Raw genomic sequence first — 23,094 nt, forward strand, 5'->3', positions numbered from 1 at the left:
GATGAGGGAGCACAAATAACAATGAAGTGGTTTTCTACCCAACATGGGACATGGAGAGAAAGGAGCCCTACCTTCCTCCAGTATTGTGCTGAGGATTAAATGGTACAAAAGTGCCTTTCTCTTATACAGACCATCAAACGCCATCAAAATGTCAGTCAAAAGCATTAGAGACAAAAGAAAATGTGACAGGTGGGTAACGTCAAAATGACCACACCACACACATACACACACAAAGAGTTTGCAATATGTGACATTTAAATGTAACCCAGGCTTATACTGAAATGTTGCCATTTTGATCATGCTTCAGTAAGTATGTATTACAGCAGTACGTTATGCCCAGATTCCATGTGTTTAAAAATAAATGAGAAAAAAAAATCGCACTTTTGTGGGATGAGTCAAGATCCTTCAAGCAGCAAACAGCATTATTTTTAAGGAAAGCATATGTTCCAAATTGTAAACAACTGAGTTTCCATGGAAGTGTGTGAACGAGGAAAAACAAGGGGCAGGGAATTTGAGAAGAGAAACAGAAAGAGAAAATGAGAGAGAAGATATAAATTCCTTTCTCCTCATAGACGGCTCCCTCCCCCAAAAATGAGTCTGTTAACACAAGTAAAACAGATGCTCTTTCTGACGAAGCTGAAACCTCTTGAATCTTCAGCGTTAAATAAGATTAATGCTGCCTTCACGTCAAAGCCAAATGGTGTGTGAGCTTATTCAATTCAGTTCTTAAAGAAGTCTCGAAAGCCAGTTAATTAATCTATTCCTGAAAATAATGTATCTGTTCTCACTAATGCTGATGAAAATGACTGTTCCTGTGAATACTCAGAACCAAAGCTTTTAATACTGTGAATCCATACTGCATTAATCACTACGAGATGTCTTATTTTATGTTCTGTTCCAAAAGAGCTTTTTTTCTTAATTCATGGTGATATTGGTTCATTTTTTCCATCTCTAACAATCCTAGATGAAACATTTTGAAAAGCAAAGCACATTTTTTTAGAAAAGACATGCAGTGACTATTAAATTTTAGAAACAAGAGAAAAATAAACACAATACCTCTTGTAAATGTGAGTCTTTCTTTTTTGCTGATAAATTCAAATGTTTATCAATCAGGCTATAGTTCTTTTCTGTCTCTTTGTCAAACTTCTTTTTTTCTTCCTACAAATCAGAAAAAAAATGCAGACAACTATGATTAAACAGAGGGAAAAGGCATACACATAGTTAATCCATATTCTGGGAACCTCAAAATATGAAAAATACCTGAAAACAAAAAAAGTACCACGAAGTATGAAGAAATTATCTGGAGAAATCTATCTGCACCCAGGCCACTGCTTATTCATCATCAATACAGCATCAGGATGGAAGAGCCACTTATCTTTTTTCTTTTAATGGACTTTTTTCCAAGCCTGTTATTTTTCAACTCTTCTATACTTATCAGTGTTTGGAATTAATGCCATTCACTTGTCCCTCACTTAAAAATTTTTTCTAACATGAATACATAAGAACCAGCAGCTTAAAAAAAGCAAACTTGCTACAGATTTTGGCATAGAAATGGAATTCATTTAAAGCTGAGTAAGTTTTGATCTACATTAAAAATAATCATCATCACCATAGCAGGGGTGGGGGAAGAGGACCACCTTGGAGAAGACCTTTCCCAATTGTTCAGTATGAATATAACAATTAAATCCTCTGACCATGTCATCTACTTACCTAAAACTTAACAGTGATTTCTGTAACACAACCTAGAATACGTATCAATAGGTCAACGGGACCTAAAATAAAACTGACCTACTTGAACTGAGATCCTCTGGTGAACATTACAAACATTTCTCAGGCACCACCTAGAAACAGCATTTGCTTTCCTTTTGCTATAGTAGCTTTTTGAGAAAACAAGTAACAAAAATTTTAACTGCAGAGAAGACAGTCTCCCCAACACTGCTTGCCAATTTAATAGCGCCAATGAGCACACAGCGATGTCCTCATGCTGTCAAATGGTTTCCATTAACTCCAGCTCTCCCCAAGGCTCCAATGCCTCCCGGAAAGGAACATTCTCTTACTTCCCAACTGCTATTGTCTCAGTCAAAAATAATGGGCTCTTCCAGCCTCTTCTGGTGTGATCTTTTTCCTATTAAGCAAAGAGAGTAAATAAAGCAGCTAAATTCTATTTCTTAGCATGTATCATTCTTTTTTCACTACATGGGACCGCAAACCATTGTGAGAAGCTGGAACAGAAGCTCTGTTAGCTCACCTAAAGGACTTAAATTAACCCCCGACATTGACGGTAGAGACAGAGACTCAGGAACAGGTGTTTCTACTCCAAGTTTAATTACCAATAAGCCACACAACTTCGGGGAGGGGGGGAACCTGACAACACAGAACCTTAGTTTTCTTATTGAAAAGATCAAGAATTTGCTTTTGCACGAGCTCATTCTTAGATACAGTCCTAAGGTGGTCCTATGGTCCACCTGTATATAGGAATGGGCAAACTTTTGATGAAACAGAAGCACTTTTTTTTTCATGTCCTCGGTTTAATTTACAACTATTTTTTTAAAACCTTAAGGTGGGGGGAGGGTATAGCTCAGTGGTAGAGCACATGCTTAGCATGCATGAGGTCCTGGGTTCAATCCCCAGTACCTCCATTTAAAAAAAAAAAGAAAGCTTACGACATTAATAAGACACGGTAACTCTCTTTCCTGCTTTCCATTATGACACTCATCCTCAACGATTTTTATGACTAACAGAAAATAAACTAAAAAGAACATATGACCATTACTTCTCATCTCCACTATTTTTAAAAGTTCCTACTGTAGAGTATATACTGGATTAGGTGTCAGAAGACTCAGGTTCTAGTGGCCACGTATGATTCTGTGATTCTGCGTTCTCATGTCACAGCCTTCTCTGAGCATCATCACCTCAGGTTCAAACAATACAGGACTGGAGGTCAAGCCCCTGTGCTGAGCACACGACTGCGGCAAAGCAACATCACGTGGTTAAAAACATCGACCATCCCTGCAGATTAGTACTCAGCAGGCATGCTGAAAACATTTTTACTCCTTTGATTTCATCTGAATCACAGAATGGGACAAAGGAAGCAGTGATGCTAAAATCAGCAGTAAAAACTAAACACCCGGCACACTCAGCAACAGTCGGGTATGGAAATGAGCACGTGGGTTAAGTTGGGAATGAAAGAGAACAGCGGTATCAAGGCTTTGTGGAGAAAGAATTTAGCCAAGAAACAACATCACACCCACCAATTAGAGTGGAAATACATTCGTTCATTCTTGGTATGGTGTTACACAAACGCTGCTGTGTTTTATTTTGAATCTTAAGACTTAGATAATTATTTCTCCCTGCATTTGTTCCCAATGTCATTATAGAATACTACTGTGTTTCTTTGTACTCTTTGTACTCCTATGACTTTTGGTGCTTAAATAGCATGAATTTTAAAAGGGACTGTGTTCAAGTAGCAGTCAAAGAATAGAGCCTTGTGTCTTCAACAAAGCAATATAGGATATACATACATATATATGTATGGAATTATATTCATGTGTGTATATATATAAAATAAATTGAGCAATATAAGATGAAGGGCTCTATCAAGGGTTAACTTAAATACAATGAATTTTTTTAATAAAACAGCATTCCTCTAAAAAAAAAAAGTTGAAACAAATGAATTTATTTACAAAACAAACAGACTCACAGACATGGAAAACAAACATGTTTACCAGGAGGGAAAGTGGGGAGTGGAGGTATAAATTGGGAGTTTGGGATTTGTAGATACAAAAAAAAAGTGAGTCTGTGTCCATGTGTCCAGCTGGAAGGAAATAAGGAGAGGTGGGCGCAAAGGTAAACCAGCTGGCCCTTGTCTGTTCTAGAGCAGCGGGCCGTGACAGAGCTCCAGCAGATTTGTGCCATGTGGAAACCTAAGCTCAGTATACAGGCCACGTCCTCTGATTTTTCTGGAACAGCTGGAAAACCCAATGATTTTTAAATGGTGGCAGCAACAACAAAAAAAAATTTTTTTTTTTTTTTAGTTTTTAACATAAGTAAGCAAACAAATGTTGAAAGTTAAATATGATTCATGGGAAGTTGGCTTGTAATCTGTTATAAAATCGCACATGGCAAAAAAAAAATAGGAAAGAAGAGCTATTACTTAAAACAGCATCATTAGTTAAGATGCATTCTGTGTAACAGCCGTAGTGGGAATTCATAAACCTAAGAAGCAAAACAGTTTTTCTGAATATATTAGAAGCAAAGACATATACATATAAAGGTGTCATCACAAATCACTGGACAAAGAAATATTATTCAACCAATGCTGTGGGTATAATCGGTTAACGGGTTGGAAATAAAAAGAGAACCACATCTCATCTCAAAATTAATTCCAGATGGATTGAAAGAGTCACAAGTAAAAAATGAAGCCATAAAAAAAGAATATTTTCATCAGATCTCAGAATGGAGAAGGAACTTCTGAGCAAAAAAGAAATGGAAGAAGTCTTAAGAACTCCAGATAGCAAGACATACACAATAAATAAGCAAAAAGGCAAAGAACAAAGCAGGGAGAAGATGCAATTAATATGTAAGAAAAGAAGTAAATGGTCCTAACACAAAACATTCTTTATTAAGCACTTTTTCTGCTTTATTAAGCACAGTATACCTCCATGGAGAAATGAATACAAAACATACAAAGAAATCACAGAAGTTTGAACACTTTTGTGAATTGTCCACATTTCTATAGGACATCAGAATTTTTTGTTTTGTTTTAGAAGAAGGGGGTAAAAAACTTTGTAAGTTAACAGGTAACTCTCTTTTTTAACTAGTTTTGATATTTTAGAAATTTCCCAGGATGAGGAAATGAAAAAACTTACTTTCAAACTATGAACATTAAATAATAAGGCATGACTAGTTTAGACAAGAGCATAAAGACTTCCTTAAAGAGTCCAACTCTTTTTCCCTTTTTATTTAAATAAAAAGGTGGGGGTGGTAATACCATAGCTACAAGAAACAAGATTCGTAATACATGTAATCCGCTCAGCAGGAGCATTTTTTTAAAACGGAATCCTGTGTATCGCAGCCAACCAGAGTTTTGCAACCCCTGTTCTTCTACCGACATCCTACAGCCCAGGTGAAATGCCACCTCTTCCATGAAGCACCCTCCAACCCCTCCAGTGGGGGGAACAGCACCCTCCCTTAACTCCTGCCCCAAGTGTCACCTTCCCTACTTGACACTTCATTGGCCCTATCCAACCCCACATCCGCTTTTGCCTTTCAGCTCCTTCAGCCTCTCCAAAGAGAGGAAAATTCAGTCTTTGTCCTCATACCCAGGAGAGGCCCTGGAGACATACGTCAGAGAACGAGGGAAGGGGCTGCAGCAGCCCTGACACAGACAAAGCACCTGGGCGTTGGCTCCCGGGCAGCTGCTCCGGAGCCACCAACCCATCACCTTGGCACCATCTGCCCAGGAGGGTCGCAGCCACCACGCCCCGGCACGTTAGCTCTGAACCCAGCATGCCAGGAGTGGACGAAAACCCGAGCAATTCTTGTGGGGCAAGCTGACACGGAGCAAGTCGCAAAGGGGATCAGAAAATAACTGCAACCGTGTATATGCCAGGCCCCGCTCTAGACCCCAGGAAAGCAGGATCACATTCACTGAACCCTCACCATCACCTTCGGGGACAGGTGTCAGGAGTCTCATTTTAAAGATCAGGAAGGGGGAGGGTAGAGCTCAGTGGTAAAGCACATGTTTACTGTGCAGGAGTTCCTGGGTTCCATCCCCAATACTTCCATTAAAAAATAATAAAATTTTTAAAAATTAAAAAAAATAAAGATCAGCAAACTGAGGCTTGGAGGCTTTAATTAAGTTGCCCCAAATCACAGAGCTATGTAAGGGGCAGAAACAAGATTCAAATGAGGGACAATCAGGTCTTGCTGACTGACGTCCCTGGCGCTCCAAAGCCCAGATGACAGGGTGTGTTCCCGAACACCTATGCTTACTGCTAGAGCACTTCGCACAGCGCACTCTCACTGCCTGTTTACTTGACAGACTTGCCAATTTCTTGAAGGCGGGCCACTGTTTTAATTCCTCCTTGTATGTCCCAGGGTCTCTCACCCTGGGCCATGACAGGTCGGATTAAGTGTCTTTACTACTAAAATGAAAGAAGTGTAATTAAATCCACTTTTTCCCCTGCTTTATCAAACATAATTTGAGAAATTATTCAAATAGATTTGTATTTTTAACCCATATTTTGCATTCATCCGCAAAATCACAGGAAGTCAGTTTTTATTAAACATTTAGTCATTAGACGTAGCCTTAAAAAGAAATACAAAAGAAATTTGGGGTAAGAGTATGGCAATGGGCAATGGCTGAGCTGCTAAGGTACCATTTATGAAATCAACACTTTTTAACCCTTTGGTTAAATTTTTTTTTAATTCTATTGAATAAAACAGTAACTGGCTCTTTACGAGACAGTATTTGAATAGGCTCTATGAATTGTCAACATCAGGGGGTTGTAACCGTTTGATATTTGCACACAGCTGTTTTCAGAGAAAGAGTAAGTTTCAATTCTCCCACTGAAACTCTGAGCACACTCTGGTGTTTCCCAGAGTTTTTATATGATGCCTTTGGCTCTGATGCTGTCTGGTACTTGTATTAGTTTCCTGTGGCGAAAACAACATTTAAGGAGCGATAATTATGGACCAATTGCTGTGCCGACCCTTGGGAATAAGTGACCAGCTCCTGTGGAAGGGGCAGAGCTTCAGCAGAGGTTAAGAGCTGAGCGAGGAACCCTAAACTGGAAGTGGCTGTGACCCAGCACAGATCGGTCTCGGTCCTGCAGTGGGAAACAGGGCTCTTTAAACTGAGACAAGCTCCTGGCAGGCACGTGAGAAAATGTGGCAGAGCCTACAGCATGGAGGGTTAAGCCCAAAACGAACAGGCATGACTGAAGGAGAACATATCCAAATGGAAGCAGAAAAGAAGACCTGGGGGCTTTTCAAAAATCCAGTTTACAAAAACCACCTGGTGGTTCAGATGACATTCAGCCCACAAGTGAAACATGTCACTGGGATTCTGGAAACTAGAGAAAGAAGTAAAAGGAACTGAGAGAGCTTCCAGAGAAAGGCAAAGGGCCGGACAGCCCCAGATGGGGAAAAGGAGAAGAGAAAAGACAAGATAAACATTTCGACAGGAATATCTTAAGCATTCTGCTGTGGTCAGCTTTTAAAGAATTTTTTTTCCCTCCCCACATGAAAACTGCTTGTCGCTGTTTAAAAAAAGAATTTTAACCTAAGAGAATAAAGTTATGTTTAAGGACCCCACGTTAAGTCAGTAAACTAGTGGAACAAGAACACATGTGTGTCAAAATACGATTGATGGATGCTCTGTATGATGGCTAAGATGGCATTAGGACACTTACTCCCACTGCCACCACCAGCAAGGTTCCATTTCCATTACCGCTCCCACTCTCGGCTGTGATTTCAGCAGTGCGCAAGGCATTCTCTCTACATCCCTTCCAGTCATCCAAGAATCCTGTGTTATTGTCCTCTTTTGCAATGAGTACACTGATTATCACAAAGATTAGGTAATTTGTCTAAAGTTAGTGATCAGCAAAGCCAGGGATTAAGCCTGAGTTTGTCTGATTCTGAACCTAAAGTTCTTTCAACCATCACAAACAGCCTATCAAAAAACCTCTGTTAGTTTAACAATTCGTTTTCCAAAGCCTGCTCTGGATGCCCACAGTGCCTGTGCCGGTAAACCTGCTGTTGATGTGTCCACAGATGTCTTTCTGATTATCTTAATGTTTTTACTTGTCTTTATTTGCTTGCTTTTTCTTTCTATTTCTTTCCTTTTTGCTTCAAGTTAAATGTCTGGTCCATGGTCTGGAGCCTCTGTGGCAGCTGCTAATCACCCCAGTGAATGTCAATGTTATTTTTTAAATGCTGTTTAAGAGCTGTTTAGCACCATTTTCAATGCAGAGTCATCTTATAATAAAGAAAATTTCACACTTAAAAACAAATATGATTGATGTTTAGGAAGCAAAGAAGCAGAAAGTCATCAAACATCTAGATTACAAACCTCATCCTGGTTCTTCCAGAATTCTCTGTAGAACTGGCTTATTTATTAGATATAGTATACAGTAAGAGTGGAGTCTGGTGGAAAATAAAGACACAGAGCGTAGTCTCTTCTCTTAAAGATTTAACAGTCTAATCAAAGAGACAGGTGCTCATATACCGCTATATAACCTGGAACAATGCCCTTCCCTGCTGTTACTACTACAACACACAAAACTGCCAGTGGGGGGAGAAAGGGTTTTCCCTGTGACTCACAACCACAGGCCTCCTTGAAGGAAACAACAGGTGTGATCGCCAACACACACGCTGCACTGAACAAGAGTGCTGGGTAAACTCAGCCTGAGGCCAGGGAAACAATGAAGAAATAAAGACATGGGACTGCAGGACAGAATCTGGCCACTAAACAGCTCACAGCATAGACTAAAAGTACTAAAATAACTTAACCTTTGAATATGGGCATTTATTTTGCAAGCTGCTTTGTAGGACATAACCACTGACGCTGGAACAACGCAGGGGTGAGGGCCACCAACCTTCGAGACATCAAAAATCCCAAATATAACTTCAAGTAGGTCCTCGGCACCCCAGGTCCACATCCGCGGACTCCGCCACCCGCGGAGCTTGCAGCGCTGTAGCATTTACAACCGACAAATACCCACGTGTAAGGGGACCCACACAGTTCAAACCCGTGTTGTTCAAGGGTCGACTGTACTCTGAAAAAGCACAACATCAGAAGCTGGAAAAGTCTGGGGGGAAATGGGAGTCGACAGAAAATCTGAGCTTGGAAATTTATAAAAACCCAGGAGGTGGATAAAAAGAAAAACATATTTATTAATGAAGTCACGTTCATTTTTCATTTCCATAATATAATCTTCGTCCACCACCACCATCATCCCATTAAAATAAGAAAAATAAGAAATGTCTGCATTTAGCACCTGCCAAGGAAACATTAAAAGAACCAAGATGTTCAAGCTTTAAAACAGCCTAAGATCAGAGAGAACAGCATCGTAAGACTGCAAAATGGAGCGGTCAGATCCCAGGTCCTTCACCCTTACAGGTAAGGAACTAAAGCCAGTTACTTGCCAAAGGTCACAGACATGAAACCAGACCTCCAACGTCCTGCTCCGAAGCCAGCAGACACACACCAGCCTCATGCAGCTCGGCAAACCATCCCAGGAAGAGGACCTGGGGGTACCCCCACTGACCTCCCCTCAAAACACCGCCCTTCACAAAAACTGTAAAATGTCATGCCGAAAAGAAGTGTCTGATATGGGAACAAGCCACCTAAAGGAGAACTCATTCTGTAAACAGCAACTGAACACCTGGCCCTCTCTGGGCCCATCTGTACAGCGACAGCCGTGGAGGCCACAGTGTTTATTTGTAAAAAGGATTTTAATAGTTTGTTTAGGAAGACAAAGAAAAACAAAACAAAAACCCCTCACATTCCCAAGGCAGATGGAGGGGAAAAAAATATAGATACAAAAACTCACTTCCCTACTGAAAACTGATGTTCCCCCCCTTCTTCTTGGGCCGAGCCAAACATGGTCAACGACACACAAACGCTGCCTCTCATCCCTTGAGTATATGCACAACATTCAGGAAAGGCTGGTGGAAATTATTTCTCTGAGATCATTTCAAAGCTCAGTTCGCAAACTTTAGAAGTGGCTAAATATATCCCAGGCTCCCTGTGGCAAATTCGCTGTGTTATTCCCAGAAATCCTGGCCACATCCCAGATCTCTGAGTGTAGAGTCTGTGGTTCGTTCACCTTTGAATCCCCAGCGCCCATAACACGACTGGAACGTAAGGGAAACGTGATAAATCTGTGTTACACTGAAGGAAATACATCCCAATAACCTAACGTTCTCTTTCCAGTTTCAATGGCATGATGGTGTAGCAGCGTTCTAATCGGAAACCCTAGAATAAAGTTATCCTCCACCATAAAATAAGTGCTTTCCCTGCAGAGTCAAGATGCTTCCACTCGAAGTCAATGCGTTGTTGGCTTAAAGTTACTTCTAAAACTATATGGAAAGGTGTAGCCAAGGACAATTACAACAGGGTTTATCATCCTGTCCAGGTGTTTTTGTTTTGTTCTCCATGTCACATCCACCAAAGGGGAAAAAAAAAGCACATTTAAAACATAAAACAACAGACAGTTGACTCCGACATCTCCTTCAAAGCTGCCAAATGTGAACAGAGGGTAGGCTCTGTGGACGTTTTCTGTTTACAAGTGAACTCAGATGAGACACAAACCTTGACGGCTCCAAGTTGCTCTTTTCTGAATTTCTCCAAGGGTTTAATCAGGGTTTCGGTTACACTTAATGCCTAGAACAAGGGCGGTAACAAAAGAGCACAGTATTAGGTTTCCAAAGAGGAAAAAAAACGTGTGTTTCATTTCCCTCTCCCACCCCGCCCAGAAATGAAATGAACAACACATTTCAGCGCTTTCTCTCCCCCTGCCAAGGCAACCATTAACTCACTTCTAAATTTATTAACATACCAGATCTCCATAAACATTTTCAGGGAAGAGGCGGTGGGGCAAAGTGCCAAGGAAATGTGCAACCCAGCCCCAACACAGCCCTTTCTTGGGGGAAAGAGCGAGGGGCTTGTCTGAAAACAAAGGGAGCTATCACGTTCGTTAACAGAACACTTCTGTTTGAGATTTTTTCCCCTCCTCCTCCTCCACATTTAAAAGTCAATTACATTCCTTTTTTATTAGCTATCAGACTACATTATGCAGAGGGCTAGGTTGGTGGCTACCAGTTTAAATCTGCTCAACAGCCCTTCATCCCTGAAAACTCCCCCTAAGGCTTTAGAGTATGTCCGCAAAGCAGAGTCACCAAAGCTCAGGACAGGCAGTCGTCCTTACAGGACACAAAGGGAGGTCACCCCAGCAGGGACCACCCAAGGGTCCGCGCACACCTTGGCACATCCTTCTACTGGCTGGTTTGGGACTTGTCATTTTAAGATAGAATCTACAACCAACGATGCTGACAATGCAGGTACTGAGGCAGGAAGCCCCATAAAAAGACCAGCAGGACCCCTAGGCAGGGCCGCTGCTCTCCTCTTAGCACCATCCGGTTCCCTGGCCCAGAGGCTCTATCTCACGCTTTGCCTCTAAAGCAGCTTACACCTAGAATTCTATTGGTTCCCTGAGCTAACTTCTGATTGGTTATTTCCTTCACTCCTGATTGGTTATTACTCTCCTCACTTCTGATTGGTCCACTTCCCTGACTTCTGATTGGCCCATTTGTAGTACTTCATTTGCATGAAGCACACTCCTGATTGGGCTATTTCTACAAAGCTTGTTCCTGGTTGGTCAACTTCTGTTGTACTTTATTTGCATATGATGTTGCAAAATGTAAAACTGGCAGCCTATAAAAGGACTGTGTAAACCTACAGACCCAGAGCTTGAAGCGTTAACTCTTCTGGGCCCACTGGTGTAATAAATCTGAGTTCTCCAACTCTCCAAGTGCTGCTTGGTCTCTTGCCCGGATCCAGGTTACTGTCACAACTGAGCTGTAACACCGAGCTATAATACATTTTTCTGCAACAGTACGAGAGATTATCTTTCTCAGAATGCTTTTAACCACAATATGCTGGTGAGTGGTGATGTTTCACCATTACCAGAAATAGTCAGAACAGAAGAGGAAACCTTCAAACACTTAAAAATGTGCCATCCCTTTTTTCACCAAAAGAAAAAAAAAAGGGCCCCCAGAAATCCAAGTTCAAAATTACAAGAGAAAAAATTAGTGACTGAGACTAGGAAAGGATTCTTAATTTAACCACAGGCTCCTCTGCAGTGTTGCATTATGTGAGGGTTTCTCTCAGAGACCACTGGTCCCATGAGATGAGGAGTCCTCGAAAAAGTGATCATGTCCACACTCGAGATGCCCAGAGCCGGAAGTCTCTTCCCCAGGCCAGCTTCTGGGTTCTACTCACTCCCACCCTGACAATTTGCTACTTGGGTATCAAAGAATTGAGGCAACAGGAAGAATTAAGTGCGAATAACTAGTCAAGGGAAAGGGATCACCTTCAATTCTCTCCTCTATACGTTACAGGCCACATGACCTACAAGGGCCAACCAGAGAGTCCTGTGTACTCGGGACAGAGCACGGACAACAGCACATGCCAGGAACCCTGACGACTCAGCACGGAAGGCCCCAGGTTCCACCTGTGAAAGCTGATACGAGAGGTTCCCCCACGCACTTTAGAGGCAATTCAATAACACACGAGGTTTCAGCATAATTGAAGGCACGTGCCTATTGGCAATTGAGGGCATCATTCCCTAGGGCTCCACACCTGTCTACTAGTGTTCCTGAATAAACCTACACACGACAGATACATGGTCCATGGAGGCCGGCCTGCTCAAGTTCCATGCGGGGATCATGGGGCTGATAACTGCTGAAGTTCACAGAGGAAGGAGGCTCCACTATCAGGCACGTGGGAGCCCAAGCCTAACCACTATACAGCACCGGACCAAAGTCAGACGGGTACCTCCCCATTCCAAGGTGCTGTCTCAGTCAACTCTGTATGTCATGAAACAAGCACCTGCAGGATACTCAGTGTTGGGTACCAAAGACATGACTATGAACAACACAAGTGCGGGCCCCGCCCTCGGAGAACCCACCATCTCCTAGGGGAGACAGACAACAGATACAAACACACGAGTCGACATGTAATTGCAAATTCTCATAATTCCTTCGAATGGAGAAAAGCAGGGCTATGGTGAGAAATTTATCAGAGGAGACACTAGGAGAAATGGGCTGGGGTGAGGTTGGGGGGCTTCATCAAAGAAGTCTGAGCAACATCTGAAAGATGAGAAGGGATCAGTGGTGCAAAGAGCAAGGGGAACAGCAGCCTGAAACCAACTGAGGCCAAGGATGGAGGGGAGGAGACAGCACTTTAGGAAACAGCAAAAGGCCGGCGTGCCCGGGGCATTAAGAACAAAGAAGTGGATGGAGGGGTGAGTGAAGGCAGGGGACCAGGACACACCGAGCCTGTGGGGGAGCCACATGGAGGAGGAAGCCACCTGGGTAAGAGAAGACTTCTTGAAGCGATAATGCAGACCTGAGCCTGAATTGGGGCACAGGAGTTCTCCAGGCAAAGGATACGAAAGGCTCTCCTGGAGAGACAGGAGAGCAGCAGCCCCAGGGCATGGAACAGCCAAGCAGCTGTCCAGTGTCACTGAAGCCCCGGAAGTCAGGAATCAGGGGAGGAAGCTGAAGAGATCCAGTGGGCTCCACTAACCATCACAACAGGCCGTAGAAATGCTCAGTAAGAGGGGAAGGTGTAGCTCAGGGGGTAGAACACGTGCTTAGCATGCACAAGGTCTTGGTTCAATCCCCAGTACCCTAGGTAGGTAAGTAAATCTGTAAGTCAACCAACCAGCCAACGTACCTAATTACCTCCCCACTCCCAAAAAATATTAAAAAAAAAATGCTCAGTAAATGCTCAGTGTGGGCATCAATAACAGGGCTATGTGAAGACCTTTTAAAATTCGAACCCTGAAACTCCAGACTCTGGAGTGAACACTGTCCTTCACAAAAGGACCAGGCCACAAAGATGCCACCTGAGCACTTTTATATCTGTCCTTCACTTGGAGAATTAATCCAGTGTAATATCTGTGTGACTTCCAAGGGCCCACATTAGGGCTGTTTGCAGGTCAATAAACCAATTTCCAAAGCAAGGAAAGAAGTCATTGGGACAGATACCACTGTAATTCTTTAACAAAAGAATGTTTTAATTTAAAAAGTTTTCTTTAATTTATAATTCATGATCATTTGCCTTCTTTAAGAAAGTCTGACTGTGTGACTTCTGAATTGAACCTTAGACATTCTACTCAAGAACAGAATCACAAAGTAGCTGCTAAAGGCTTCAGAGCCAGGCAGTGCAGGTTGAACAACAAAGATTGTCTTCCCGTTTCTCTCAAAACAGAGTGGAGAATCCATGGAATCTCTCGGTTCCTTTCATAATTTCACAGAAGTATTGTATAATATTTGTTAGTAATAAGTGTCATGGAAGTTTTCTAGTCCCAAAACATGACTCTTCTTCCCCAGAGACAAATGCCTGCCCCACTTGGGGACTGCCCCTAAAACCAACTCTAAGGCAGTTTCTGATGGGGAACGCTTCAGATCTGAAAGAGACAGGAGAAGTAATAACACGGAGAAAAGCTTTCCAATGCTAACGCTTTAGAGATCAATCAGATAATTGAGAGAGAAAGCAAATATAGAATGTGATTTTACAACCATACATAGAATACTATGTAACCACATTTTTTCCCATAAAATACTTGAACCAGCCACATATTTTTTTTTTAAAAAAGCACAAAAAGCCTTGTGACTGAGCCTTGGAAAGAGTTTTGGATAGTCTTGCTTACAAACAATATACTGACATGAACATTTGTGTTAACATAACAAACATCTCAATAAGTTGGTCTCACCTTACAGCAGGGCTCAGTCAACTTTTTCTACAGAAAGTCAAGTAGTAAATAATTCAGGCTTTGAGCCACAGGGCCTCCGATGCAACTACTCAGCTCTGCCACTGTAGCACAAAAACAGTCATATGTAGTAATATAAACAACTGAGTGTGGCTGTGTTCCAACAAAATCTCATTTATAACAACAGGAGGCGAGGCGGGTTTGGCCCATGTGCTGTGGCTGACTGCACCCTGCCTAAGAGAACCATCGGGAGCATCACACCATAAGATGCTCTTCTTACTCTCACCTGATTGTGTATTTTTAAAATACACATTTACGTATCTGCAGGGCATCACAAGTTGGGAGGGAAGGTCAGATCCTGGGTGCAAGAATCACAGTTCAAGAAGCTCTCGAGCTGAAAGAATTCAAGAGTGGTGCCACTGAAGCTGCTGGGGATAAGCAGTCTACCAGACTTCAGCGCTCAAAGGTGAATGCTCCAGTCTTGACAACAGCTCATGTGAATTTTATAGTGGACTTTAACGGTGGCTTTGGCCCCGAAAAATGTGACTTAAATGAAAATACAGCATGAACTAATAATGCTGCACAAATTGCCCTTGGAACGATCATGAGCACGTACAAAGGTAACATATTGTTCAAATGCAAACAAGGACATCATTCAGCTGTGTCCCAGAAGATCAGAACCGATCTCAACAGTGTGGTCACCAAATTTTAGAAGAGATATTCTTTAACTGGGGCAAAGCAGGGATGCGAGATCACAATGCTAAAAAGGTTTAGAAAGAATCGGTTGAAGAACAAAATAAAAGGTGTTCAGTTGGACTGTGGAGAAAGAGAACATTTAAAGGGAACATGATGAAAGCTGTCTTCAAATAATTAAAAGTGTACCATATGAGAAAAGAAAAAATCATTTTGATTTGCCTGAAGAGGACAAAACCAGGTCTAACAGAAGAGACGCGATAGAGCTGATCTGGGTTCGCTATCAAGAGAAACACAATAAAAACTACAATGGACACAGCAAGGCAGTGTGACACCACCACCCCTCCGCTCCTTCCACATCAGCAAGCAGAAGCAAGATGTCCAGTGTCCCGGACACTACTGCAGATTCCTACATGGGGAAGAAGTTGGCCTGAGGTCCTACCCACCTGTATGATTCCAGGATTCCACGTGAGCTGGGAGAGGCAGAATCACAAAATACGCTTCAGCATCGCCTTACGGCGCTAGGATGGCAAGCCAGAGAATCATCAGAACTTCACCATCCAAAGAGAAGAAGATTATTACCTAAGAGTTGGGAGGATTAATTTCCCCCCGCCACTAGTCAAGTCTGAAATCCCTTTTGTAAGACGTTTGGAGATGAGAACTTAAATGTCTGAAAAAGAAAGGCAAGGTAGGATGGTATCGTCACCTCCCTCTACAGTTGGAGCCGGAGCTGAGAATCTAGGGACAACCACAGGCAACCAGAGAGAACAGGACTCTACTGTGGGGAGCAACTGCTGCTGCTGCTTTAAATCCCCCCACGTTTGAGATCAAAGGCTAAATTCTGATGTCAATTCAAAAGAGAATGGGGCTTAGGACCAGAGACCTCTATTCAGCATAAAGGGTAACAAAGGCGGAACTACATCCTATGATTATCTTTGGTAATTTTTTAAAGTCTCCGTCCAGGTCAGACAATGAATACGCCAGTAGAGGCACTGCATGCTGCCTTCCTAATCTCTCCGTACTCACAAGCACAGAGTCTAATGACACAGAAGGAATTAAGTCCATTCCCCACGGCCCCCGTTATTTTAAGCCTGGATTCCAAGTGCTCTTGACCCCAGAGGAATGTATAATCAGAGAGCAAAGGAGAACTTCCACTGTTTTCTCCCATGACCTTCCAGACACCTCCCCATTTCATCAGACTAAAGGGAAGACTCTTACTTTCCAGTCCCAGTGTCAAGAACAGCAGCAAAGAAATCATTCAGCAAAGACGTATTTCTTATTTTTCCTTGAAGGAACACTTGCCAATATCTGAACATAAGGAGTACATTTCCCAAAATTGCCCCTTAGGAAAAAAGGGACTCAGCCTATATGAGAATTCTTACAGTATCCTGAAGGAGAGCGCTTTCCATTATTTTGATGAACACGGAAGTGTTTGAGGAATCTTAGCCTATAACGACCCCAGTCACATCTAGTTTCAGTGGCTTAGAGATCACAAATGGGTCTGGGTTACAAAAACAAGGGGACCCTAAGAAGTTTAAAGAGATTTAGTCATTATTCTGGAGATGACCTCAACATTTTAAGTGTTCAGTAATTTCATTGCAGTCGTTCTAAGAACAAGCTAAGTGGTTACATTAAGAAAGTCATGAAAATACATCTCATGGATAAATTTTTAACTGAGACTGGCCAAATGTGCTGTGAGGGGGTACTTGTGGCTTGAGATAAAATTTCCAAATAAAGCATCAGAAAGAGATTTTTTTAAAGGGCTATGTCTCAGAGAACTCAGATTGATATGGCCATGAGGAAAGCTGTGCTGGAAAATTCAGAATGTGTTCCTGATAAACACACTGATGTCAAAGGTGTCAAGAGTTGGAATAACTTTCCCATGAAATAAACAGGGAAAATATTTGTCAAGTATACACTGATAATTTAATTTTTAAATACAGACACATAATGAACTAAATAATGAAAATATATGTCTGATTACCCAGCAGACGTGGATAGGATTACCTGAAAGTGTGTAAGTTCAAGCTATCCAAAAATTTTTGTTAAATCTTTTCATGGGAAAATGGTGTCACCTTACAATCAGGCATAAACATTAAGGTATTGGTTATCTGTCTTTCTGGGCTTCCCGGTACTTGAAACCCCTACCTACGTTTTAGGAATTCTCCTACCAAATAGAGCAAAACCCACCTTCCAATATAACAGACACTTGCTTCCCCTGCCATCAGACAGCGAGGTACTGGCATCTGGTCAGAGTCCCACTAATTAGATTCTCCCACTCAAGATTTTGATTTGGAATCTAGTGCTTCAAAAAAAAATAAAATAAAACAGGGAACAGAGATTCTGATGGGTGTTAGCAAGGACTAGTTCCCAGATGCAGCAGTTCTGCCAACAGCCACCAGGGGCAGTGGTGCTGCTGGTCGTGCTGTACTGTCCACACTTGGTGGCAATAGTAGTGACTGTCCCTCGTCCAAGCCCAGCTCTGGTGAGACACTCGGCATCATTCCTGGTTCCCAAAAACTTATAAAGAGACCCTAAGCTACCTAATATTCTTTAATAAATTCCTTTTCTGTTCAGAATAGCTAGACCTTGCAACTGAGAATCCAGACTAATATTTTTTAAATTTCAGAATCTTAAACAATCTCAAACTGATTTCAGTACTTTCCCTCTCAATATTCCTAAACAAGGCTTTTTTTCTCCTGATTAAACCAATTCACTTTTAATTAATTAGATTACTCTCCATCCACACACATCCTTTGCTACGTCTTTTTCCACCTCTCCAGTCTCTCCCTGTCTGGTACCTTCCCCCATGAATCTAGGCTCAAATCTTAATGGGGGGAGGGGGGGCAAAGCTCAGTGGTAGAGCACGTATTTAGCATGCATGAGGTCCTGGGTTCAATCCTCAGCACCTCCACTAAAAAAAAGAAAAAAATCTTAATGGGAAAATTCAAATGGGCAATAAAGTCCCTCCACTTTTTTAAATACCTAAAATAATAAGGAAAAGAACAGAGAGTCAAAAGACTCTAATGTTGGCAAAAAAATAAAAAGAAAAAGCTTCACAATTGGTTTTACTAAAAGAGCCCTGCCACAGTGACAAAAAGGAGGCCAGTATTTTCTCACTGGGGCTCTGCCCTAACTAGTTCTGCTTTTGGATCATAAGGAAAAAAAAACAATTCTCCTTTGTTACCTGAATATTCTCAGCTACAAAGAAGGATGGATGATACTCGCTCTCCACCTACTTAACACACATAAAAAGAGGAGGAGGACATCATGCTAGAAGCAATTTTGACTTGAAAATAAATGAACCCCTGTATGATATTTTATTTTTAAGCACAGCTCAAGCTTAGCTAATCCCTCCTGTTAGAAAAAAAAATTTAATGTAAAATGAAATTAAATTTTCTAGTGGTAGTAGCTCAAACTCACCAGCTAAGAACTAGAGAGCATCTTAATGAAGCCATACACATAGCCCTAACCGGGACACAGGAGCAGAGGGACTGGAAATTAATTCTGCAGAGTTTAAATCTGAAAATTAGGAGCCAATTAACATGAAATGGTTCCCTGAATGTCTGACTCTTTCAGACCATGGTCATTTCATTTTTTAAAAGCTGGGGAACCATAATTTGTGAAATATATATTCCAAATTCACTACTTCAGTTACCATGCTTATGCTTTCAGACAGTCAGTGCAAGAATAAAAGTCCCCAATAAAAGTTTTTAATCAACTTTCAACCTTAAACTCTGAATAGCTTGAAACCTAACAAAACAAGAGGATTTGAGCTCAAGGTCTGATAACTTCTGCTCTGAGTTAATACGCTCAATATTTGTCCATGACCTAGCTCTCAAAGAAAAAAAAAATGTAGGTCCATGTATCACAAAATTAAGATTCACTTAATGCCTATCTTCTACAAATGTGTATCTTAGCATTTGTTGGGGTGTGGGGGGAGGAGGTTGCATCAATTTTGAAGGACATTAATCAAAAAAGGAAAGTACTGATACTACTCAGATTATTTAAACCAAATTTAACATTTTTAAAATTCTATTTAGGAAAAACTGAGAATCTTCAAACCAAAGCTATTGGGCTTATTAGGAGCGAGTTTACCTAATAAGGACGTGCAGATATTTAACCTCGACCCTCACTCCCTCTGTGCACGAGGGACATAAAGACCTCATTTCTATTTCTTAGACAAAATAAATACTTGGGCAGAACATCATGAGAAGGAATAAAACCGCAGAGGAGAGAAAGATCACCTGTAAGAACACTGTAACAATACCATGAGAGAATTTGAACTTTGGGTTTTTTAGCTTCATAAAAGAAAATTTGAATTTCTGAAGTGAATGGTAACACACAGTGGCACAGCCAGAAATGGAGCCTCACAAGTAATAACGCAATAAATTTTTGAATCAAGAAAACATGAGAGAAATACTATTCAGCCATAAAAAAAGAATAAAATAATGCCATTTGCAGCAACATGGATGGACCTAGAGATAATCATTCTAAGTGAAGGAAGCCAGAAGAGAAAGAAAAATACCATATGATATCATTCATATGTGGAATCTAAAAAAGAAAAAAGGACACTATGAACTCATCTACAAAACAGAAACAGACTCTCAGACATAGTAAACAATCTAATGGTTAACAGGGGAAAGGGGGTGGGAAGGCATAAATTTGGGAGTTTGAGATTTACAAATGTTAGCCACTATATATAAAAATAGTTTCTAAAAAAAGTTTCTGCTGTATAGCACAGGGAACTATATTCAATATCGTATAATAACCTTTAATTAAAAAATATGAAAATGAATATATGTATGTATATGCATGACTGGGACATTGTGCTGTACACCAGAAATCGACACACTGTAACTGATGGCACATCAATTAAGAAAAAAGAAAGAAAACATGAGAGAGAAGGAGGGAGAGAGAGAGAGAGAGAAAGGATAACTGTTCAGAAAAGAACACTCACACCTTTGCCCAAAGACAAAGAGAGCTCTCCAGCCCTTCTGTGAGGCCTGGGCTCCTGCGTGGCCAGGAGGGGAAGGGAAGGGTGTGGGCGGGGTGGTAAGGGCCCTAGGTAACTCCTTCTCCGTTATGCAGCCAGCAGCTTAGCACCGCATCCTGGACCTAATTCCTCATTGTACCCTCAGCTGTTAGAACACTCCCAGCACCTAACAGATATTCAAGAAACTTTGCTTTATGAATGAAGACGGGTTCTCTCACAGGTTTAGAGAATATAAAGCATCAAGTTTCTGGGTTAAAGGCAGCATTTCCTGCTGCTGGTATAAGGGGAACCATGAAGGCCGGCACTGAGTCCCCTGTACCTCTCATTCAGAGCCGTCTGTGTTAGACCAGGTCCTCTAAAAGCAGACACCAAGACAGGAGGAGAAATACAAGAAATTCATTAGGGGAAACATCAAAGAGAGAAAAGGGGGAGGGAGCCAGCGGAAGCTGGAATTGCTGCCTGAGGGCAGTGCAGGTCCAGCCCCAGGGGGAGGACACAGGGAAGGAGGCAGGACAGACGGACGTGCTAGACTGCAGTGCGGGTCCAGAGAACGTACGGCAAGACCAGCAGGGACTCCTTGACACAAGGCTGCCTGCCAGAGGACTCCAGGGTCCCCAGGAACGAGGTCTTTAGTCAACACCTCTGCCCCACCCCCGCTGTGCTCACTCACTGACCAGAGGCAGACATGGGAAGCCCAGCTTTCCTACAACGCAGTGATGGAACCTCATAGCAGTGGGGCCCAATGGGTCTTCTCCCTGCAGTGGGAGATCTGAGGGGGCCTCACGGCTGCCACTGCTTCAAAGTCCATATTCTTTCCACTATACTGCCATGGCCCCTGCTCTTACCCTGGACTTCCAACGACACCCAACACCACTGTAGGACTGTATTTCACTCAATCTAACATGCCACCAATAGTAAGACACTCTGTTTTTTCTCTGCTATTAAAACATGTTGCTAATGATGTCTTCAATATCTTAACGCTAAGAACTTTCATATTTATTGAAAAGTTCTCTGGCAGTTAAGACGGATTTTTGCCATATATCCCTCCTGTGCATACATTTTTTAAAAAGATGATAAGCAAAAGATATTTAAGATATTTCTAAAGCTTCTTCAGCATCTAACTCTCCTGAATCACATTCATCTCAGTCACCAATGTCGGATTTTCCCCACACATGTCTTTCCTCTGCCATCCAGGATCCTGGAGCCGCGTCATTTCTTTAAGGGGTTCTCCACTGTGGTCTCCAGGAGTTTCTTCCACGGTGGTGGCATCCACTCTTTAGGTCCTATTACTGACACTTCCTCAACCTACCCAGCAGGTCTCAATGGCAAGTTTTCAAGCCACCACCAGAATTCCTATTTCCTCCTTAAGTGCTACATGAGTGGTTAGTCCACTGAAGTGCTGAAGGGCCACAGTTGTCCAAATAACCCAGGAAAAACAACCAGATTCACATTTCTTCACGTCCGCGGTCTGGGGGACATGAGCTATAAGGACACCTATCCTTCCCACCCAGATTCAGAGGTGGAGGGAAGGGCATTACATCTTACAAGGAGCCAAGGGCAAGGAATGTCCTTGGGATACCAGGAGACAGGAGAGATTCTCTTCGTCTCTGTCACCAACTTGTGATACGTGATGTAGATCAAATCCCTCCGCTTCACTGAGTTTGTTTCCTTTTTTTTTTTCAGATGAAGCAGTTAAATGTAAGTTTCCTTAAGTTCCCCCTCCACTCTTTGTCTTAGGAGCCCAGGCCATACCTTTGAGCACTTCATGACAGGATCTAAATGAAAATATCTTCCTCGCGAAACTCCGATTCAGCTGAACTAATTCCCACTAATAGAACCAGTCCTCTGGATTGGACAATGGAATGGGTGGGCTGGGTACATTCTGATGCCCCTCTGGGCTGTGTGTGTGTGTGCGCGCGCGCTGGAGGGTGGAGAGTCAAGAGTCCAAGTCTACTCTGAATTCTGTCATGTTAACATATTAACTGGTTTATCCCAAGAGCTAGTTGATTCCTCAGAAGCAGAGAACAAACCCAAGGAGATGAAATATAGGAAATGTAAGTTTCAAGAGGGAAGGAGCATCTGATGATGACAAGGCTGCAAGGCCACAGATGACAGTGAGTCACCAATGGCGAGGACACTGAGTCATGAGAGAAGGCTTCACACGAAAAGATCAGGAAGGAGTCCAGGCCTCCTGTTAGAGGCAGTCCTGACTGTAACCTCTATAGGATTCTAGGTCAGAAAAAATCCAACTCCCACAAGGTGCATTCCTGAAAAACAGGTTTCACAATGAGACTGGCAACTGACTGAATTATACTGGGTTTACAAGCAAAGGTGGTGGTGGAGGGGACAGGATTTATTTGAACAACAACAAAAAAAAACAATGTTGTCAAATGGTAAAGGTCAGTTCCAAGGAGAAAAAACCCTTCATAAATTTAGATCATTGACAACTTTGAAACTAAACTGAGAAATATCTTCTTAGGTTTAAAATGGATTTTTCCCCATTGGAATGCACACGCCAACCTTAGTCTGCATAAAAAAATGTGTCACTGTATCTGTAAAAGAACTGATTAAAATAGGTTTGATATACCATATAAAATAAAATTAGATGACAATAAAGGCACAGTCTTTCCAATGGCATGTAATGAGTTCACATTATAGGAACTCAAAAGCAATGTGAAACACAAATTGAGTAACACTAAAATTCCTAACAGCAGAAACTTGTCCCATTGAAACAAACAAACAAAATCTAGTCCAAAATCCTTTGGAAAAGACACGTAAAAGCGCAGGGTCTTAGCGACTACTGTAATCTCCTGGGAGACGTAAAGTCATCAACAAGCAATTGACAGTGTTTCTACCTTTCAGACATTCAGCTGCAAGACTGCAAATGCCAGGGCAGCTGGC

At 42.0% G+C, this 23,094-nt stretch overlaps 1 protein-coding gene and 1 non-coding gene across 17 annotated transcripts in view; one reads left to right on the forward strand and one right to left on the reverse strand.

The window, feature by feature from the left end:
- The window catches only part of ARHGAP10 (Rho GTPase activating protein 10), a 301,281-nt gene that overhangs the window by 189,508 nt on the left and 88,679 nt on the right, over nucleotides 1-23,094 (reverse strand). For 15 of the 16 annotated variants that reach the window (XM_072976004.1, XM_072975925.1, XM_072975907.1 and 12 more), the window contains exons 4-5: nucleotides 10,319-10,390; nucleotides 1,057-1,158 (exon numbers count right to left, since the gene is read on the reverse strand). In XM_072976004.1, the coding sequence (XP_072832105.1) occupies nucleotides 1,057-1,158; nucleotides 10,319-10,390 (174 nt within the window). The remainder of the gene's footprint in view (nucleotides 1-1,056; nucleotides 1,159-10,318; nucleotides 10,391-23,094) is intronic. The other variant, XM_072975997.1, reaches the window with a different exon arrangement.
- TRNAA-AGC (transfer RNA alanine (anticodon AGC)) lies at nucleotides 2,567-2,639 on the forward strand. The gene has a single exon. It is a non-coding gene; the product is annotated as a tRNA-Ala (tRNA).

The sequence above is a fragment of the Vicugna pacos genome, chromosome 2 (genome assembly GCF_048564905.1).
Source record: "Vicugna pacos chromosome 2, VicPac4, whole genome shotgun sequence".
In the NCBI taxonomy this organism is placed as follows: domain Eukaryota; kingdom Metazoa; phylum Chordata; class Mammalia; order Artiodactyla; family Camelidae; genus Vicugna; species Vicugna pacos.